Source organism: Varanus komodoensis, unplaced genomic scaffold, assembly GCF_004798865.1.
Source record: "Varanus komodoensis strain SLA01 unplaced genomic scaffold, ASM479886v1 scaffold8, whole genome shotgun sequence".
Taxonomy (NCBI): domain Eukaryota; kingdom Metazoa; phylum Chordata; class Lepidosauria; order Squamata; family Varanidae; genus Varanus; species Varanus komodoensis.
In genome coordinates, this window is record NW_025336481.1 from 11,053,598 (window position 1) to 11,071,409 (window position 17,812).

The 17,812-nt window shown below is 44.6% G+C and overlaps 1 protein-coding gene across 1 annotated transcript in view; it reads left to right on the top strand.

The window, feature by feature from the left end:
* The window catches only part of LOC123036146 (piezo-type mechanosensitive ion channel component 2-like), a 58,326-nt gene that overhangs the window by 24,577 nt on the left and 15,937 nt on the right, over positions 1-17,812 (top strand). Inside the window, exons 22-31 of the mRNA XM_044455163.1 lie at positions 250-498; positions 3,928-4,001; positions 4,692-4,781; positions 6,983-7,065; positions 10,103-10,165; positions 11,076-11,260; positions 12,981-13,108; positions 13,801-14,043; positions 15,391-15,649; positions 16,543-16,731. Coding sequence (XP_044311098.1) covers positions 250-498; positions 3,928-4,001; positions 4,692-4,781; positions 6,983-7,065; positions 10,103-10,165; positions 11,076-11,260; positions 12,981-13,108; positions 13,801-14,043; positions 15,391-15,649; positions 16,543-16,731 — 1,563 coding nt within the window. The remainder of the gene's footprint in view (positions 1-249; positions 499-3,927; positions 4,002-4,691; positions 4,782-6,982; positions 7,066-10,102; positions 10,166-11,075; positions 11,261-12,980; positions 13,109-13,800; positions 14,044-15,390; positions 15,650-16,542; positions 16,732-17,812) is intronic.

Sequence of the window (17,812 nt, forward strand, 5' to 3'; positions counted from 1 at the left end):
CCCCCCCCCGCATCACAGTGGACACAGTGGCGTGTGGTGCAGGGGGGATTCTAATTCAAGAAGAGAGTCACCACCCCCCCATCATAACCAAGACTGGTACAATGCCATGGCGCAAGCACAAAGCCAGAATAGTCTGCATCCCTGGATCAGTGAGTCTCATTCTGTTCTTGTCAAGTTCGTCGGTCGCCGCTTGCAAGCATTTCCAGGGGTCCTCCCAGCTTCCAGCTACATGTACGTTGTTTCTCCCAGCACAGGTCCTATTTGGATTTGGCCAAAGCGCTTGTGTTCCGGTACCACTTCTGGTTTGCTCTTTACCTCACTTTTATGACCGGGACCAAACAAATCAATGTCTTCTGCGTGGGATATCTCGCCGCCTGTTTCTATTTCACGCTTTTTGGGAGAAACCTTCAGCTGAAGCCAGTCAAAGACATGCTGAGACCATGGGACCATCTGATTGCATACACAACATTGGTCATTGTGATGAAGAACCTTCTTGCTGTATGTATCAGGCTGCATATGTTTAAAGCTAGTGGAGGCTGGCAATAACAGCCCCTTCCCGTAATAATATCCTCAAGATCCGAGAACACGGACTGAGGCTTCTTCAATGAACCAGCAAGCTGTGCACATAATTGCAGCTCCAGCAGGGACCAAGAAGCCCTTCTTTTAAAGCTCTTCCTTTAAAGCTTCTCATTTTAGATGCAGGTGATTCATAACTAGGAGTAGAGGTTGGCTTGAAGAACCTTTTCTGGTGCGTGTGTGGGGGTCCAATTATTTTTATTATATTTATATCCCACCTTTTCCCTTCAAGGAACCCAGGGCAGCTTACATGGCTCCATTTTATCCTCACAACAACCTTGTGAGGTAAGCTAAGTGGAGAGGGAGTGACTGGCTTAAGTCACCCACTGAGCTTCACGGCCAGATTGGGACTAGAACCCAGATCTTTCAAATCCCAATCCAGAATTCTACCAAATTAAGATTTGTCCTTAATTTCTCCCCAGTCAATTAAACAAGTTAACTGAGCAGGGATATTAATGGTGCAGTTTACTTGGATCCTAATCCAATTTAATTGCCACTTAATTGGAATAACTTAAATTTACTTGGACTAAATATCTTGTGGAAGTGAATTCTGTTATTTAACTATGCACTTGTGAAGAAGTACTTCTTCTGAACCTCCCACTCATCAGCTTCATGGGATGCCCCCTGTTCCAGTATTATGAGAGAAACGACACCCCCCGCACCCCTCGTGCCGAGCACGTCTGTCTTACCTATTTCCTAGCTAAACCATCCCAGCTTTTGTAACGGTTCCTCATCAGGAAGTTGCACCAACCCCTGAAACGCTTCCGTGACTGTTTTCCACACTTTTCCCAACTTGATCAGTATTATAAATGTGATTGTGCCACCATGGATTTGTGCAGGAAGAGTGTGTGACCTTGGCAGTTTTATTTTCTCTTCCATTCCTGGTTGATAATGGAAGTGAATCAGCGGACTGCCTTATAAGCCTGCCTCCTTTTCAGCTCTAGCTCACTTGGGGAAACTGCTGCTCCAGACAATCTGATCAGAAGGCCTCTTTTGAAAAGGAAGCGAGGCTGGGTGGTTGAACTACCAGTCTGTGGCTTCCAGTGAAGGGAAGCTGAGCACTTCACTTGAGCCTCCTGGAAGTGGAGAATCCCTCTTTGGGGCCTGGACGTTGAGCTGTTGGAAGAGAGGACAGAGAAAGGGCCGTTAGGTGGCCCCGACTCCCGAGGGATGCAAGGTGCTGAAGGGCTGACGCTTGGTATTGGATTTAGGAAGGGATGTGGTTTGCATGGGCAGATTCCCTTTTGTGCATTCTTTAAAGCTCAGACTTGAACTGAGTCTGTTTCTGAGCTTTCGTTTATGAGCTGCTCTATTGATACCTAAAAACCTGAGGTTGCATTGCACCTAAACTGAAGCTCGACTAAACTTTTTTTGTTTATAAGCAAACTTTTCCACTGGCGGGGCCTCCACAGTGACTTGTTATAGAGACGTATGTGTTGATTTTATTGCCCTTTTAAAACATGGATTTAGTTCATGTAAACTAAACCTGGATTTAGTTGAATGACATCACTGCATGTATTGCATGCTTGTTCAAACATGTACGTAATGTACAAAGGTGAGACTGTTATTAACCTGCAAGTTGTTTTAGGTATTTAATTGTATCTCATAATGCTAGCCTATAATTTACGGGATTGTATTGTATTTAAGGATGGGCAAGCATCAGAAGGATTTTTCAGTAACTGTCTCATGGCCCATTCTTGTTCATGTTTTTATAATTGCTGTTTGGTGCATGTGAATTTGAAAATTGTTCAAATCTAACAGTAGTCAAACATGAAATTTGTCCAAATTTCCTAATTTGTGCAACTTTCCTTCATAAATTACAGCAGGACTGATTCAATCTGTCGGGGAAATTTGTGCAAAATTAAACTGGGCAAATTGTGCAGATCAACAAGTATACAAAGTTCAACTATTTTAAGTGAAGATTTGCTTTTGCTCACAGTTGTGTTCAGTACTTTGCGGTTCACATGTTTTACGAACAAAAAATTCTGATACCTCCCTGATTAGCTTCTACTAAACTGTTCTCGTTCTCTCTCTCTCTCTCTCTCTCTCTCTCTCTCTCTCTCTCCCTTACTAAACTGCAAAGAAACCATTGTTGGCTCATTCAGACCTTTGGCATGTTCTGCACAATACCAGGATATGATTCAGGTACGTAGGAAGTTGCATTGAGAAAGAGAACTTCTACATAGCTTCTCCATACTCCAATTTAAAAAAAAATCATGAAAGGTATCTGCCTTTTCTGTGATGTGAAACATGCTGTTTTACTAGAATTTTTAATCCATTTATTGTTCATCGGCTAGCATAATGCCTTCCCCATGATGAGAACGTGGTGTCTAAAATACAGGTCCAAGTTCAGAAGGTGACAGTCTATTTCTTGCCTTACGGTGGCCGGAGAGCTGATAAAGCATTATGTGTTTAGTGAAGCTGGGCTAGGAGTGGACCTCGTTCTCCAAATTGGTGCCTTCTTGTTGTTTTGGACTGCAGCTTCCAGAGAGCTAGTATAGTGTAGTGGTGAGAGTGCTGGACTGGGATCCAGGAGATCTGGGTTCTAGTCCCCACATGATTAATTGATTCCCAAGTGGGGATTGATTAGTCTGTCAATCAGCCAATGCCAGCCAATAGTCCTGCTGGCTGAGAATATTGGCACTTATATTGGAGTACAAGAGGCCACTTCATACTTTCAGGCCATGGCTGCATCCAGCCCAGGTTGGTGATACTGAGTGGTAGCAACTATCTGGGGTTTTAGGCAAGATTCTTTCCAGACCTACCTGGAGGTGCTGGGAACTGAACGTGGGTCAAGATAGCCCCTCCAGCACACCTGGAGGGACAAGACTACAGTCCCCTCAACACTAGGCTGGGGAACACTGCTCTAAATGCCGGAAATTTCCTCCTCCTGAATGCAAGAGCCATACTTGATCTCAGACCAGACGATTTACAAGTATGCAACTTTTCGTGGGTGCAGTTATGGCTCCAAGTAAAGATGCCTTCCGTCCTGAAGCTTTGATTTGCATATTTGCATGGCAAATATTTCTTTGATCTCCGAAGGACTTTATGAACCAGGAATCACACAGCAGATCTGAAATGGAAGTTTGTGCTTACTGCTTTGACAGCAGTTGCTGACTCAGTGTTGTCATCTCTATGCAAACAAAGGGCCGGCCATAATATAAAATAATATAAAAAATAATTCTAGCAATAAGACCACTCGATGGACCACTCACATCCTGGCCACCTGGCAAAGCTGTGTGTATATTTTCTTCCTTCCTAGATCACTCTGAGGAAGAGGTTTGTGAACAGCCTGGGAATGAAACAGGAATAGTCTGGGATGCAACATGTTTCACATTCCTACTCATTCAGCGTAGAATTTTTATGAGCTACTATTACCTCTACGTTGTAGTGGATTTCAAGTCTTCCAAGATCTTAGCCGCCAGGTGTGTGTCGAGGTGCATGATGCGCCCTCATAGGAGCACTTTTCTTTTCTTTTTTTAACTGAGAGAGGAGGTGGAAACTGCCACCAGCAGAGGGCCCATTCATACAGCCATGCTGGAAGGGTAACTGAATGCCGCTTCGGTGGAACTGGGCTGCTGAAGCATCCACTGCTCTAGAACGCCCTCTCTGGCCAAACGCATCCGCACGTGAGTTACCGGCGCAGGCTGGCTGCCGCTTCCATGTGGCTTGACCCCCTGCCAGGACTCCTGTGGGAAGCAGTCCTGTGGGTGAGACAAATGATGTGGTTGCACATCAATTATCTAATTCATCCATTTATTTTATTTGTTTAATTTCTATATCACTCAACAGCCAAAGCTTTCTGGGCAGTTCACAACACCATATTAAAAACAATATAGAATATACAATTAAAACATTTTAAAACTTCATGGCCTTCTTCTGGACTTCTGATTCATTGACTGAAAGCCACTTTTAGCCTGTTCCCAGCCAGAAGAAAACAAGATAGTCCCTACCTGCAGGTTTAAACTTTCAAAAGACACAATAGAAATGGGGTGGGAAGAGGGAAAAACCCCTGAAAAACCCTGGCTGGTCACTGATGGACTAAATGGAATCTTGGCCTGGTCTAGCAAAGCACAGCTACTTAAAGATTGTTCCAAACTCTTTCACCTGTGCAGAGGAACAGAGCTATTTGAAGCGAAACTGAGAAAAATGGTCGCTTTCAGGATGCAAGAAGACAAGAACTCAATGGAAGTCATGAAGAGGAAGTAAGTCTTCTAATTTATTCTGAGGTTTGTAGGGAAATTTACCTAGGAGTGTTTGGCAAGCTGAAGGCAACATATTTTCAGTTTTTGTTGTGAGAGACTGTCCAGGCAGTTGGCTCATGGCTTCCAGTCAAAAGACATGGGACAGCTCTTCATCTTTCCATCCTTAACACATTTTGTTTGGAAAGGGAAAAAGGGGGGAAGAAGCCATGAGAAAACATGGGAGCACTGCAGATGGGACCCCATAAAATTCCAAGACTGAGGCTGAGCGCTTGCACACAAGCCTCATCTGAGATACCCTGGGGATTAAAATTGGTGATGGAGCATGAAGAATCCGGCTAACTAGAATGCCTAAAAGCAGCTTTCCCTCAACTGGCATCTTTCCAATGGTCCGGACTTCGATCAACCCCCTTGATCATGTTGGCTGAAGGTGATAGGAGTTATATCCTCACATCAGGAAGCCTGCAGAATGGGCAAGTCTGCCTTAAATTCACAGATGTGGAACTGACCGAGGCAGGTGCGATAGAGACCTTTGCAGCTGATCTGTCTGGACTACGAGCCTGTAATGTTTGGGGCATTTTTTCCATCATCCCTAGTACATGTACTTCTGAGATGAATTCTACACAGTTCTGAGTATTTGGTCCCAGTTCTGGTCTCTCTGGGTTATAAAGTTAAGCAGACAAGACCTTTTATTCTTGGCCATCCGCCTCCACGTTTGCTCTGAAAGAGGCTTGGTGCACTCGAAGATGTTGCTCGGAAGCTGGCGACTTCCCACAAATATCATGCCCCCCAAAAACATGCAGTTGTGCTCAATATTTGAGGGCAATAAGCCCAGGCAGGGTGCAGTGCAGGAAGGTGTGCTTACCACTGCACTTGCAAGCAGACTAAATGCCAGCGAGCTGCGAGGCATGGAGATTGAGGACCACCTAGTTCTTTGAGCACAAGCACTGCCCTAGCTCAGTAGAAATTACAGGCATCTGATATGCTTTTATGCATACTTACCCGCAAGAATATAAGGTAATGGTGTTGCTGAAATTTTTAATTTTCTGGTTTGGGAATATAAATTTTAGTGGCTTTCAATGCTTGCCTTGGATAAAAGTTTAGCATTAGGGGCCTCATTAAGCTCTTCTTCCAGAAGCTGTCATTAGCAGGTGATCAGCATCCACACAAAGGAGTTGGGATCCATGGGAAGCTCGTATTTCACACCTGGGTGTGTCCCGGCAGGCGAGAGGGATGGCGAGAGGCCTTAAATGAGACCTCCGTGCTGCTTCTGCAATCCCCTCCAAGCCAAGTAAATAGACAGGGGTAGTGGGCAGACTGCAAGGATGCGTGGAGGGCTTGTTTGGTGGATGGCAAATCAGGACTGGGAAGGCACCTAGGAACATGCCTGGGTTGGGCTTGGGCTTGGGCTTGGAATGGACCAACTGGTTTTTCGGCTGCGCAGGGTCGCATACCTTGGCTTGCTAATTCTAATTTTGAGTTGGGTGGGGTGCAGCACCAAGAGTTCACCCAACTCTCGCTGCAAGTATACAGTGGCACCTCAGCTCACGAACGCCTCAGTTCATGACCAAATCGGGTCACAAACAAAAATTTTTGACTCAGGTCGTGCACGCCGCATTGGGTGGCGACCATGATCGTGGCCATCTCCCCACCCCCCTGAGTGGGGAGGGGGTGCTGGAGGTGGGGGGGGACATGGCCGAGATCGCACCCGTGTTTCCTGCACAAGCACGCCCATGATTGCGCCCATCTTTCCTGCAGGAGCGCAACCGCGATCGCGCCTGTTTCCCCGCCCCCCGAGCATGCCCATGTTCACGCCCGTCGCTCCCCCCAGCACGCCTGCGTTCACGCCCATCTCCCCCCCCATGCACTGGAATGATGGGCACGTGCAGGGATGTGGGGCGCAATCGCGGGGGGGGGGGGTGTGGCTGCAATCTTTGTTGTTCTTTGTCACTTCGCTTTACATTTTTCTGATTAAAAAAATAGTTACAGAATGGATTAACCTTATTTACATTGAACCTTATGGGGAAATTTGACTTGGCTCATGGCCAATTTGGGTCACAACCAGAGTCCTGCAACAGATTAAGTTTGTGAGCCAAGGTACCACTGTAGTTTAAGAAGGAGCTGAGGTGTTATTGAGGATTCAAAAAGTCTGCAAGCTTCTTTGGGTCAAATACAGCTTCTGTTCATCTGTTGTCAATCTTTAGGGTAGAACTGCTGAAACCAAAGCAGAATGATATTAACGGATCAGAAAAAGGAACAACAGAAGCTGCAAAACTGGAAGATCCAGGTGAAAAACAATCTTACTTTTACATGGTGCATACAGTGCAGCCTCATTTGAAAACTGGGAGAACAGAGCTGTGGCATCTCAAACATTCAGGAAACTACAAGCTCAGATGCAAAGTGCATTTGATTATTAGTTTCCTGCATAAATATCTGCACAACTGTCATGAAAACCTGCTACTCTTGTCACAATCATTTAAAAAGTGTGTTTGTCTTGTAAATGGACATCTAAACCCCCTCGGAGGTGGTGATGTAGCAGCATATGAGTGGGGAGCAGGGGTTAAGTTGTCCCCTGAAGGCCATCCCTTCCTGAAAGTTCTTTTTCCTCATAGCAGCAATCACTGCTATGTGCATCTACCTGCGAGAAATAGTTTTGCACTCAGAGGGCAAGTCTGGATGGAAATAGAAGGAAAATAGATGGGTCAAGTCCAGAAGGACAGTCCAGAAGAAAACATGTGTAAAGGAGCCAGTCTTAATTCTGCAAAGAATTTGGAAGTCTCAGTAAAGTGGCAAGTTGAAAGTCTCATGTAGAAAAGTTCTGCATCAAACCATCAGTCCACTCAGCTTGGCTGACCCTGAGTGGCTGCAATGACTCTCCAGGTTAGGCATGAGTTTCTCCTAGCCCCACCTGGGGATGCCAGCGATAGAACCTGGGACCTTTTGGATGCAAAGCATGTGTCTCCTTCTCTGAGCTACGGATCCCTCTCCAAATATGCATTTATCTTTCATGCATACTTGGATTGAAATACTTTTTTGGATCCTGACCAAAGCCACTCTGACTGAAACTAACATGCAAAGATCAGGACAGAATCTATCTCTCCTGTGCACAGCCCTGGTCAGGATGTGAGCTGATCCGTGATCAGCTCAATGAACACACAGAAAGACTAGTGACTTCTTTGCACGAAGTACATGAATTAAATAATTTTTTGTGCAAAGCCTGTAAAGTACACCAAGCCCACAAGTCACATGTGTGGAAATCCATCACGTGTGTCTTCAGGGAATGCCTTCGTTGCCAGTTCCTTAGGCACATTGTACTGAGGTCTTTTTCTGGACCCTTTTGCAAAAGATGCTGCTAGCAGGAAAGAAGAGGAAGAGAAGAAAACATGGTGGCAACCATGGGTGACTCACATGTCAAGTACATTTCCTAATTTTCCAGTACTTCAGAAACTGCTGGCTTTCTGAGTCTGACCTTTTGTCTCCATGGAGTAGAGGCTGCTATTGTTTCATTACATTACATTAGTCTCTTTTTGTTTGGTTGATGCTTGATGCTGTTTAATTAATTATGGCTTGGGATCAGGATCCCTGATCCTTTTCCCTATATGCCCTCCTGCCCCTTGAGATCTGCAGCAGAGGCCCTGCTCTGGGAACCCTCCTTGAAGGAGGTTAGCAGAGAGAACACTTGGGGGAGGGCCTTCTCTGCAGTGGCACCCCAGCTGTGGAATGTGCTCCCTAGAGAGGTTTGCCTGGCACCGATGTTATATGTGTTTTTGCGCCAGGTCAAGACCTTTTTATTAACCCAGTATTTTAAAGTTTAAATATGTTAATGATGTTTTTATTGATATCCTTAGTCATGTTTTATCTTGCTATTGACTGTGAGCATAAAGCCAAATGGGAGTGGTTTCCGAGGAATGGATGCAGAACAGAAGAAGCAAGTTTTGTGCCTGTGTCAGCATTTCACAAGCCCCTTTGAAGTCTTAAGTTTTCTCTGCTTCCCTCAGGGATCCAAGGTGGGAGCTATTGCCTCTTTGAGACAGACAGCGAGGAAGAAGAAGACCAAGAATGCACTGAAAAAACTGAGGAAGACGGCCCTAAGAAGAAAACAGCTTTCCAGGTGCAGCCCTTGTGCTGGAGGGGGACATGGAGCCTCCCTGCGGGAGGGATAGCTCCTAGAATAAGGGCAGAAGGAAGGGGCACATCTCTGGAAGTATGTACCATGGGAGTGAAGGGCATACCATCCTTTAGGTAAATGTTTCAAAGGCATCTCTGCTTTTTAACAGCACATGCCCATTAAAGTCTATGCAGGCAAAACCTTCCTTGTGCATAGTTCTGTAGTCTGAGTACGGTGCTTTCCTAAGGTAGAAACAAAGTGATTGAAATTGCTGCGGGTTTTTTGCCTGGAGAAGACGAGGGGCACGAGACATGGGTCCTGTCTTCCAATTCGTGAATTGGTGCCATGCGGAAGATAGAGCAGGCATGTTCCCAGAACCAGTGGGAGGAAATCATTTTGTTTGGTTGGCTGGTCTTTTTTAGTTGCATCATCATGAACTGCCTTGGAGGGGTTTTTTTCTTTCTTTGGCAAAGGGTAGCATTATGTAACTTTTTATTTATTTTATTAATTTATTAAAACATTTCTATGCCGCCCCTTGCCGAAGCCTCACAACATTGAATAACTATTGTACATAAATAAATAAAACAACAAACTTGGAGGCAAAACAGAGGGTAGAGACGTAGGTGAGGCCGCAGGTGGAACTGCAGCCACTCTTGCCATTGTGAACATTTTTCTCATGCTTGAAAGTAGTTTGAGGAGCTGCCAACACACACACACACACAGAGGAGGGGGGGAAGAGAGGGTTCATGAGCATTGTTGTATCTGCACAGCTTGCATATGAAGCCTGGATAACCAGTTCACAATCAGCACTAAGGATGAGAGAGCAGGATGAAATTAGGGACCAAAAGAACAAAGAAGAGGAGGAAGAGAAGCAGCAGCAGCACCACCACCAAATGTCAAGCAGTGGAAAAGGTATGTACATACTTTACCTCTTGATACAATTTTCCCTGAACCCTTGGCTTGTACCACTTCTGCCTGGAGTGGAAATAACAGAGTTCCCTGAAAAAAGAGATGAACAAACAACATCCTCCATCTTACCCCACTCCTTGTATATACAAAGCTTAGGGGGTCTCTCTATTTTCAAATTTCACCTTTCACCTTTCTCGGTGAATTTCCAGTTATAATATTGGAATTTCCATGTCATACCTGAGAGGGTATAGGTTTGAGTTCACAAGGCTGGCGTGCTTTTCTAATGTTTTACTCTGGTGTTCCTCAGCCAAGGTTAAAATGGAATCTTGTGAAGAAAATCTGGTGACTGGGGACAATTTGAGCAAAATAGGTAGGTAATTCCATCATATACCTAGGAAATTGTCGGCAAATGTGTTTTTGGGAAAAGTTGTAACACTGGAACAGCTGTGGCAAATATGCCAGGAGCCCCACAAGGAGGCGTCTTTGGTAGGGCAGGTCAGTTCTTGCTCTGCATCACAAGGATAAGATCTCGGGCAAGGCATTGCTCAAGTTTAGGTTGGCCATGTGCCCCATGATACAGAAGGCAGTCCTCCACCTGAAGGTTTGTCTGGTCCAAGTCCACCTTGCAGGTAAACAGCCATAAGACTCAAGAGCAGGAAGAGCCTTGAAGTTGTCCATCCATGGTTAACTCCTGCACAGAAGATGGAGAAGGCACAGAGGTCACATGGCCACAGTCTTCCCCACTCTGCTGAGATGCCTTGAAATTTCTACCTCAGTTGTAGTCATTATTTCACACCAAGTCTTGTAAATTAGCACATACAAATTTTATACCATCAGTCCTTTGTTTTTGGTGATTATTTCCCCCCTACTAGGCTACCTGCTCCAGAATTCATTGCCTTTTGAGGCCAAATTGATGACTACAAGTAACAGGGCCTTTTCCATAAGGACACTTTTGCTAGAGAGTTTCCTTCCCACAAAGTGGCTGATGAAGAAGCTTCTGTCGGGGAGCTTTAAATGAGAAAACCTTGTTACAAGCTCAGTTTGAATGCCTGTGCTTACTCTACTTTCACTGTACTTTTACGACCACTTGCATTTTTATTGTGATGTATGTCACTTCATATGCATATTTTATTTTTATGTCCATACCTGGTTTGATGTTGCAAAGCTGCCTTGAAATCTCTGCTGAGCAAAGGAGAAGAAGGAACCCAAATGGGCAGGCGCTTAAAGAGAATCTTTAGATTGCAGTCTGCGTCTTTGCTATTCTTACACGTGTAATACAGAAATTTTCTTTGTGGCAGAAAGCATCAAGCAAAGGGTCATCAACATTGTCAAGTTCCTTTGGGTCTTCAGCCAAGCCTTGTCAGATGACACCGAAGAAGCTCTGAATTCCTTATGTAAGGATCACTTGGACATTGCAAATGTGCTGAGAATAGAAAAGTGTATGCTTTGGCGAGAGATTGAGAAGGTAAGATCTCTGCGCTTGGATGGAGCTGCCCACCATAGAAAAGCAAATGTGCCATTTCTGGATTCTCACATACATCCCCCATATTCAGAATTGCTGGCTGAATTTCATATCACACTTCGCTGCTTTGGTGGTAGTCTCCAGTGAAGCAGCCAGACTCTCCATAGCAATATTTCACAGATTCATCAACAGCTGGGTCAGAAGGGGCCAGGAAGGCCATCAAGTCCAACCCACTGCTAGTGCAGGATGCCAGATACACCGTCCAAATCAGGTGACTGTCCAATTGCTTGCCGATAGATGCTTGGCAGCTGGTTCCCCTGTCACATTGCTCTCGCAGTCAGGAAATTCTTCCTTGTGTCTACACTTGCACCTGGCGTACTATAGTTTAAGTTCATTGTTCAATGTCCTACCATCATTTCAGAATATGATGCTAGCATTTCATTTCAACAGTCTTTTCAAATATGACATGATGGTTGTGATTTTTGCAAAAATGTGGAAAGTAGAACAGTATTTTTGTCTCCATAAAACTGATTAGAAGGCTGAGAGAGAGGAGTTCTCTACTGGAGGTAGTTATTGGGCACTTGTGATCCCTCACTTGTGGTAGTTTGCAGTTTCATAACACTCTCATCCTCCAGGGCCTCTCCCTTGCCATCTACCCATTTTTTCAGCTATTTTAGGTGTGACGAAAATCGACTATTTTCCTGGTTGCTGGCATCATGCACTACAGAACTCACAGTTCTGCTCTATGCACATTGCCATCTTGTGTTGTGTAAAGAAACTTATAGAAACATCATAGGCATAGAGGAAAGCACCTGGGGAGAAACCCTTCTGTGAAGAATATTCTAATTCTCCCCCAATTCTAAAAGAAGCCCCGGGAAAGTACTGGGTTAAATGCATCCCACGGAGAACTCCACAGTGCTTTCCTGAAGTGGACTGTGCTGTTTTAGGTGATACTCAAACCAGTGTTCTTCTGCTCTATAGCTCAGTCTCCTAGACACAGTGCAATGCTAATTTTCAATGCTGACCTTTTAGAGATAGTTTATTGTCTGTTGAAATGCCTGTTTATAGATAAATGCAAAGCCATACTATGTGAATTCCCTGATTCCACACTTAACTGCAGGATTTGGTGCTAAGTACTCTTTGCTTTCACAGTCTGCAGCCCAAGAACAAGATCATTGTGAAATTGTGTATCTAGCTTTGAGCTTCTCTGTGAAACAGAGACATAGAAACTGAGCGAGTCAGAAGGGGTCTCCCGGGCCATCTAGTCTGACCCCCGGCTCCAGCCGGCTCCACTCACGACATGCCCACCATGTGGACGTCCAGCCTATCCTTGAACACCCGCACCGATGGGGCCTCCACCACCTCTCGTGGAAGCCCATTCCACACCCTCGGGGTCCTGACTGTCATCAAGTGCTTCCTGGCATCCAAACGGAACCTTGGCTCCCTGAGCTTTGCTCCGTTGGAGCGCATCCTGCCTTCCTCTGCAGGGGAGAACAGGCCTCTACCCACCTCCGTGTGACATCCCCTCACGTACCTGAATGTCGCCAACATATCGCCTCTGAGTCTCCTCTTCTCCAGGCTGAAGAGGCCCAGTTCCCTCAGTCTCGCCTCATACGGCATCCTCTGCTCTTCCAAGATTCCAGGAATACCCTGAACATTGCAGAGAGATTCTCCTAACAACGCTTTTGCAGCCGGCTTCACTGCTTCCTCTTGGGTTTTCCAGGCCTCCGCAGACTCAGTTCTCTGGCATGATAACTGTGAGACAAGCCCACCAGGGTCCAGAGGATGTAGCACTGAAACAACAGAGATGAATGGAAGCCTGCACAAGGAGAACATGGAGCCACTGCTCAGGTGGGTGGTACCTGCTCGCGGGCTCTTGACCGTCCTGGTGAGGAAGTCCAGACTGCCTTCTTCTGCCAGCAGTAAAAAATGTGCTTATTTAAGCAGAACTTTGGCACACAGTCAGCTCTGCTGCTGATTCTGTTGGGTTCATTTCTTTATTGTTGTGTTTTCTAGTTGTTTTTAATCTGCTTGTGATATTTATGATTGTTTAAACAAAGTTTGGGTTAAGGTATTCTGGCCCTTAAAGTGGTGGGATAGGAGGTGGCTGGATTGGCAGGGTCAAGGAAGACGCAAGCTTCCATGGGTTCCTTGCAGGGAAAAAGCAAGCTGTAAATAAAATAAATACAAAATAAAATCAGGCACTGTTATTTATATTGCTTGAATTAATTGATGCAGGCTTCCCAACCTGGTGACTCTTCTACTGACTGATGGATACTAGAAGGCTGAATTAGTGTGTCAACTGTTTTTAATACCTTTCTTCCTTTTAGTTAAATAATATGGGAAATATATTGTATTGTCTTTAAATTTTTTTCAAATATTCCAATTAAAAGTCTACCCAATATATCAATGAAATTATACTACATGCATTTTAATTTTTCCCTTCAAACCATTTAACTTCAGTCTGTGACTGACATGAAGGTTTTGCTGGGATTTAATTTTTGGGCTTTTGAGGGTTTTGTTTTTGTGTTTTTATCCAGCAGGAGATTTGGCAAAGCCAGCACAGTTGCAACAGGAAAGGAGGTGCTGGGCGACCAGAGCTCTGCAGGGAGGTCCGCTCAGCAGTTCCCATGGGCCTCGTCCTGTGCAGAAGTAGCACATTTCGGCAGCTCTCCATTAGAAGCAGAGGAATCTACAGATTTCCTGTTCCCTAGAAGTAAAGAAGCAGACAGGCTGCTGAGCAACGGTTCTGTGATGATGACAGCCAGCGAACTGCTTCTGAACAGGCAGGGATGATTGTTTTGTCATTAACGAGCATCTACTAATACTGTGCTGCGACTTGCGGTCGCTTTTGAAGAGCATATATTCAAGTTGCACATGATGACTCACAAAGCCCCAGAATGCCTGGAGCTGACATGCTGAAGAGTCAGCCTTTAGCTCTTCTCCATCCTGGTGCTCTCCAATGTGTTAGGCTCCAAGTCCCATCATTCCCAGCTAGCATAGCTGGGAAAGATGGGGGTTGCAACCCAACATCTCACCAGGTTGGGGAAGATTACTCTAGGGAATCAACTGGGCGTATTCTCTGAGTGTGCAGTGTATGTACCACCAAGTCAGACAACCCTCTGGTCACAAAAAGAGACGTTTTTGGCTGTCCCCAAACTCTAGTTTTATTTATTTGATCTGATTTCTACAGATGGCACTCAGTGCAGTGAGTGGCAGTCAAGGTCATTTTTCTTCAAAATCACCATAGATTTTTTTTTTTTTTGGTCTTCTGAAAGCAGCAAAGGGAGTTTTCAATTCTTAGCAGACCATTTGTGGCCATGGATGAGATAAGGCAGAAAAGTACTTTCTTGTGGTCATGCCTGGGTTAGCTTGCAGGGCGTCATCTTGCTCCCACTCTGGTGGCCTTCTGCCATCTTGCAAGGATTCCCTTTTGCTGGCAGCATTTGGCCAGTGGAACCTAATTTATTTTACTGATCCTTTCGTGCTTGTGTTTAACTGCTCTCCCAGGTTTTACTTGTTCTTTTTAAATGGTTGAGATGTTACTATTTTTAATAGGCTGCAGGACATCTTAAGTTTGTGCTGGTTTTAGTGGAAAGGCGGATATAAGTACTTTTGATAAATGAATAAATACAGTACTGTAGCTATTTTAGCACCCCAGCCTAATCCATAAACACCCAAACAAACAAAAAGGTGCAATAGACTTAGCTGGGAGTATATCCCACTGAACTCAACAGGACTTACTTCTGTGTAAACACAATTAGGATGCATTGTGAATAATGACTGTTCAATTATATTCTTGCATTGGGGCCAGACCGGATGTACTTCCTGGGCTTCATCCAGGATTTTTTTTGTTTTTCTTCATTCCTATGGCCATAATATTTTGTTCTATCTCGTACATGTTCTTTACTAATTATGAACTGGCATTTTTAAAGTCTTTGAGCCTTGTGACAGTTAAAATATTATTACAGTTTTATTTATTGCAATCCATAGATTTACATTCATTTGTATCACACGAGGTTGGACTTTGCATCTAGTTAGCTGCTAATTTGAAAAGGTCCAAGCTGGCAGGCATGGCTGTTGCTTATTGTAGTTAATATGCATTTCTTTTTAATGTTTTAAATGTGTTCCAGGACTTTTCATGATGATGAGTTGGAGCAGTCAGACAGGTTTTATGAATGCCTTCCTCGCCCACTGAAGCTGGGGGTTGCTTTGTACAATGTCATGGTGTCTAAATCTGAACTGCTGTGCTATTTTGTGATCATTCTAAACCACACCCTCTCTGCTTCCATCTCCACTTTGGTTCTCCCTATTCTGATCTTTCTGTGGGCCATGCTGTCCATTCCAAGGCCAACAAAATTCTTCTGGATGACAGCTATAATTTACACTGAGGTGGGTGTTTGACAGAACAGGTGTTTTCCTGGATTGTCCCCAACTTCTCCTGCAGGCATTGCTTGAGGTGCCAGGTCTCTGGCCTAGCTAGGAAGCTTAGCTTCTATCTTGGGAGTCCTCCCTTCAGTGAGTGGTTGCTGGTCATGATTAGCAACAAAGGAAGCAGGAGGAGAAGATGGCAACTTGGGGTGGCACACAAGGAAGGTGCAAAAACATTGCCCTCCACACCTCGGATGAATGGTGGCTAGGTGTCTGCAATTTTGCTCCCCTGCTCATAACACAAGGGAATGGAAATGTTAACGTGGTCATCTTACATGCCTTATGTAAAATAGATGGAACAGAAAATGTGTGAAGAGGCAATCCTGCTAGGCTTAATCCCTAAGACTCATATAATTTCTGTAGACGTTTCTCTTTTACGAAGAAAATACTCGCTTGACTATTCCTACATAAGAAAAGCCATGTGGGATCAGACCCAAGGACAATCTGGTCCAGCACTCTTCATGTGGTGGCAAACCCGCAAAATGCCACCCTCTACTTCCTCTACACCATGCATTAGTTTAAGCACCACTGCCATGTCTCTCCTTACTCACCTTTTTTCTAAGCTGAACAGTCCCAGTTGTAGTAGCTGCTCCTCATTTTTGTTGCCTTTCTCTGAACTTTTTCCGACTCAATAATGTCCTTTTTCAAGTGAGGTGACCAGAACTGCGTGCAACTGTATTCTAAGCACAGTTGTACCTAGCATTTGTATAACAGGGGTACGATCTTGGCAGTTCCATTTTTTTTGTTCCTAATAAAGCATAATAGGATAAAAGTTAGAGAACTGTTTCATGTAAGAACTACAGATTTGAAATCTAGCATCTGTGTGTGTGTGTATGTGCTTCCTTCCCCTGCAGGTAACATTTGTGATCAAATACTTTTCTCAGTTTGGATTCTTTCCTTGGACCACAAAGTTATATTGTGCTCTCAATGCAGAAAAGCCATTTGCTTTGCCAAATATGGCTGGGATTGAGAAGCAGGATGTCTACATGCATTATGATCTAGTGCAGCTGTTGGCTTTATTCTTCCATCGGTATATCTTGAAGGTAATGTAACCCATTCTTCTCAAGAAAGAGAATGCTGAAGAGCTATTTAAGGGCACAAATCTGTTGAGAGAATGCTGAAGAGCTATTAAAGGGCACAAATCTGTTGTTGTTGTTGTTGTTGTTGTTGTTGTTGTGAAGAGCTATTTAAGGGCACAAATCTGTTGTTGTTGTTGTTCTGAAGAGCTATTTAAGGGCACACATCTATTGTGGTTGATGTTGTTGTTGTTATTATTATTATTTTATACTGCCCATGCTATAAGCAGAATGGTAAAGCTCAGGTACACTTTATTGTAGAGGTACAGACTTTCAGGCCCAGGGGCCTGCAGTCCAATCCTGGCCCTCCAGTGTTCTCCAGTTTGGTATGTCCCCTTCCCTGGCCTTACTCCCTTTTCCCTCACCACTGAACAGTCAGTTCTGTAGAGTTTTTTTCCTGTTCTAAAATCTTAGTTACTGGCGGTAGGAGCTTTACCATGCCACGTGCTGGTGGTGTGTGTATCATTTTGGCACCATGCCTTTTGTCTCTGGAATGGAAGAGGTTCAACACAAGGCTGTCCCAGAGAGAAAGGCTAAGATCTCTTCTTACTGATACCAGAGTGTAGGACACTGAACAGTCAATTCAAGTTGCAGCAACCCAGACTTAGGCTGGGCATCAGGAAAAGCTTCCTCACAGTCAGAGCAATACAACAGTGGAACCAGCTGCCTGGAGAGGTGGTGGGCTCTCCCACACTGGAGACATTCAAAAGGAAACTGGGCAGCCTTCTGAGTGGGATGGTGTAACATGGTGCCCTGCAACAGCAGGGGGCTTGGACCCAATGGCCTTCATGGCCCCTTCCAACTTTACTGTTCTATGATTCTATGAACACTGAAAGAATCACCTCTTCTCTTATAATCGAAGCCCAGAGTCTGTCATTTTTCCTCAGAGCTTCAAAAATGTCTTATAGTAGCTCCTTGACAACTATTTTGTTTCAGAATCCATGCAGGAAGGGAAGGGTATCACTTCTTATCATTTTTCCTCACCTTCCTTGAGGAAAGGTAAAAGGAAAACAGGACAACCTAATTATCCTCATCTCTTTTGAACTCC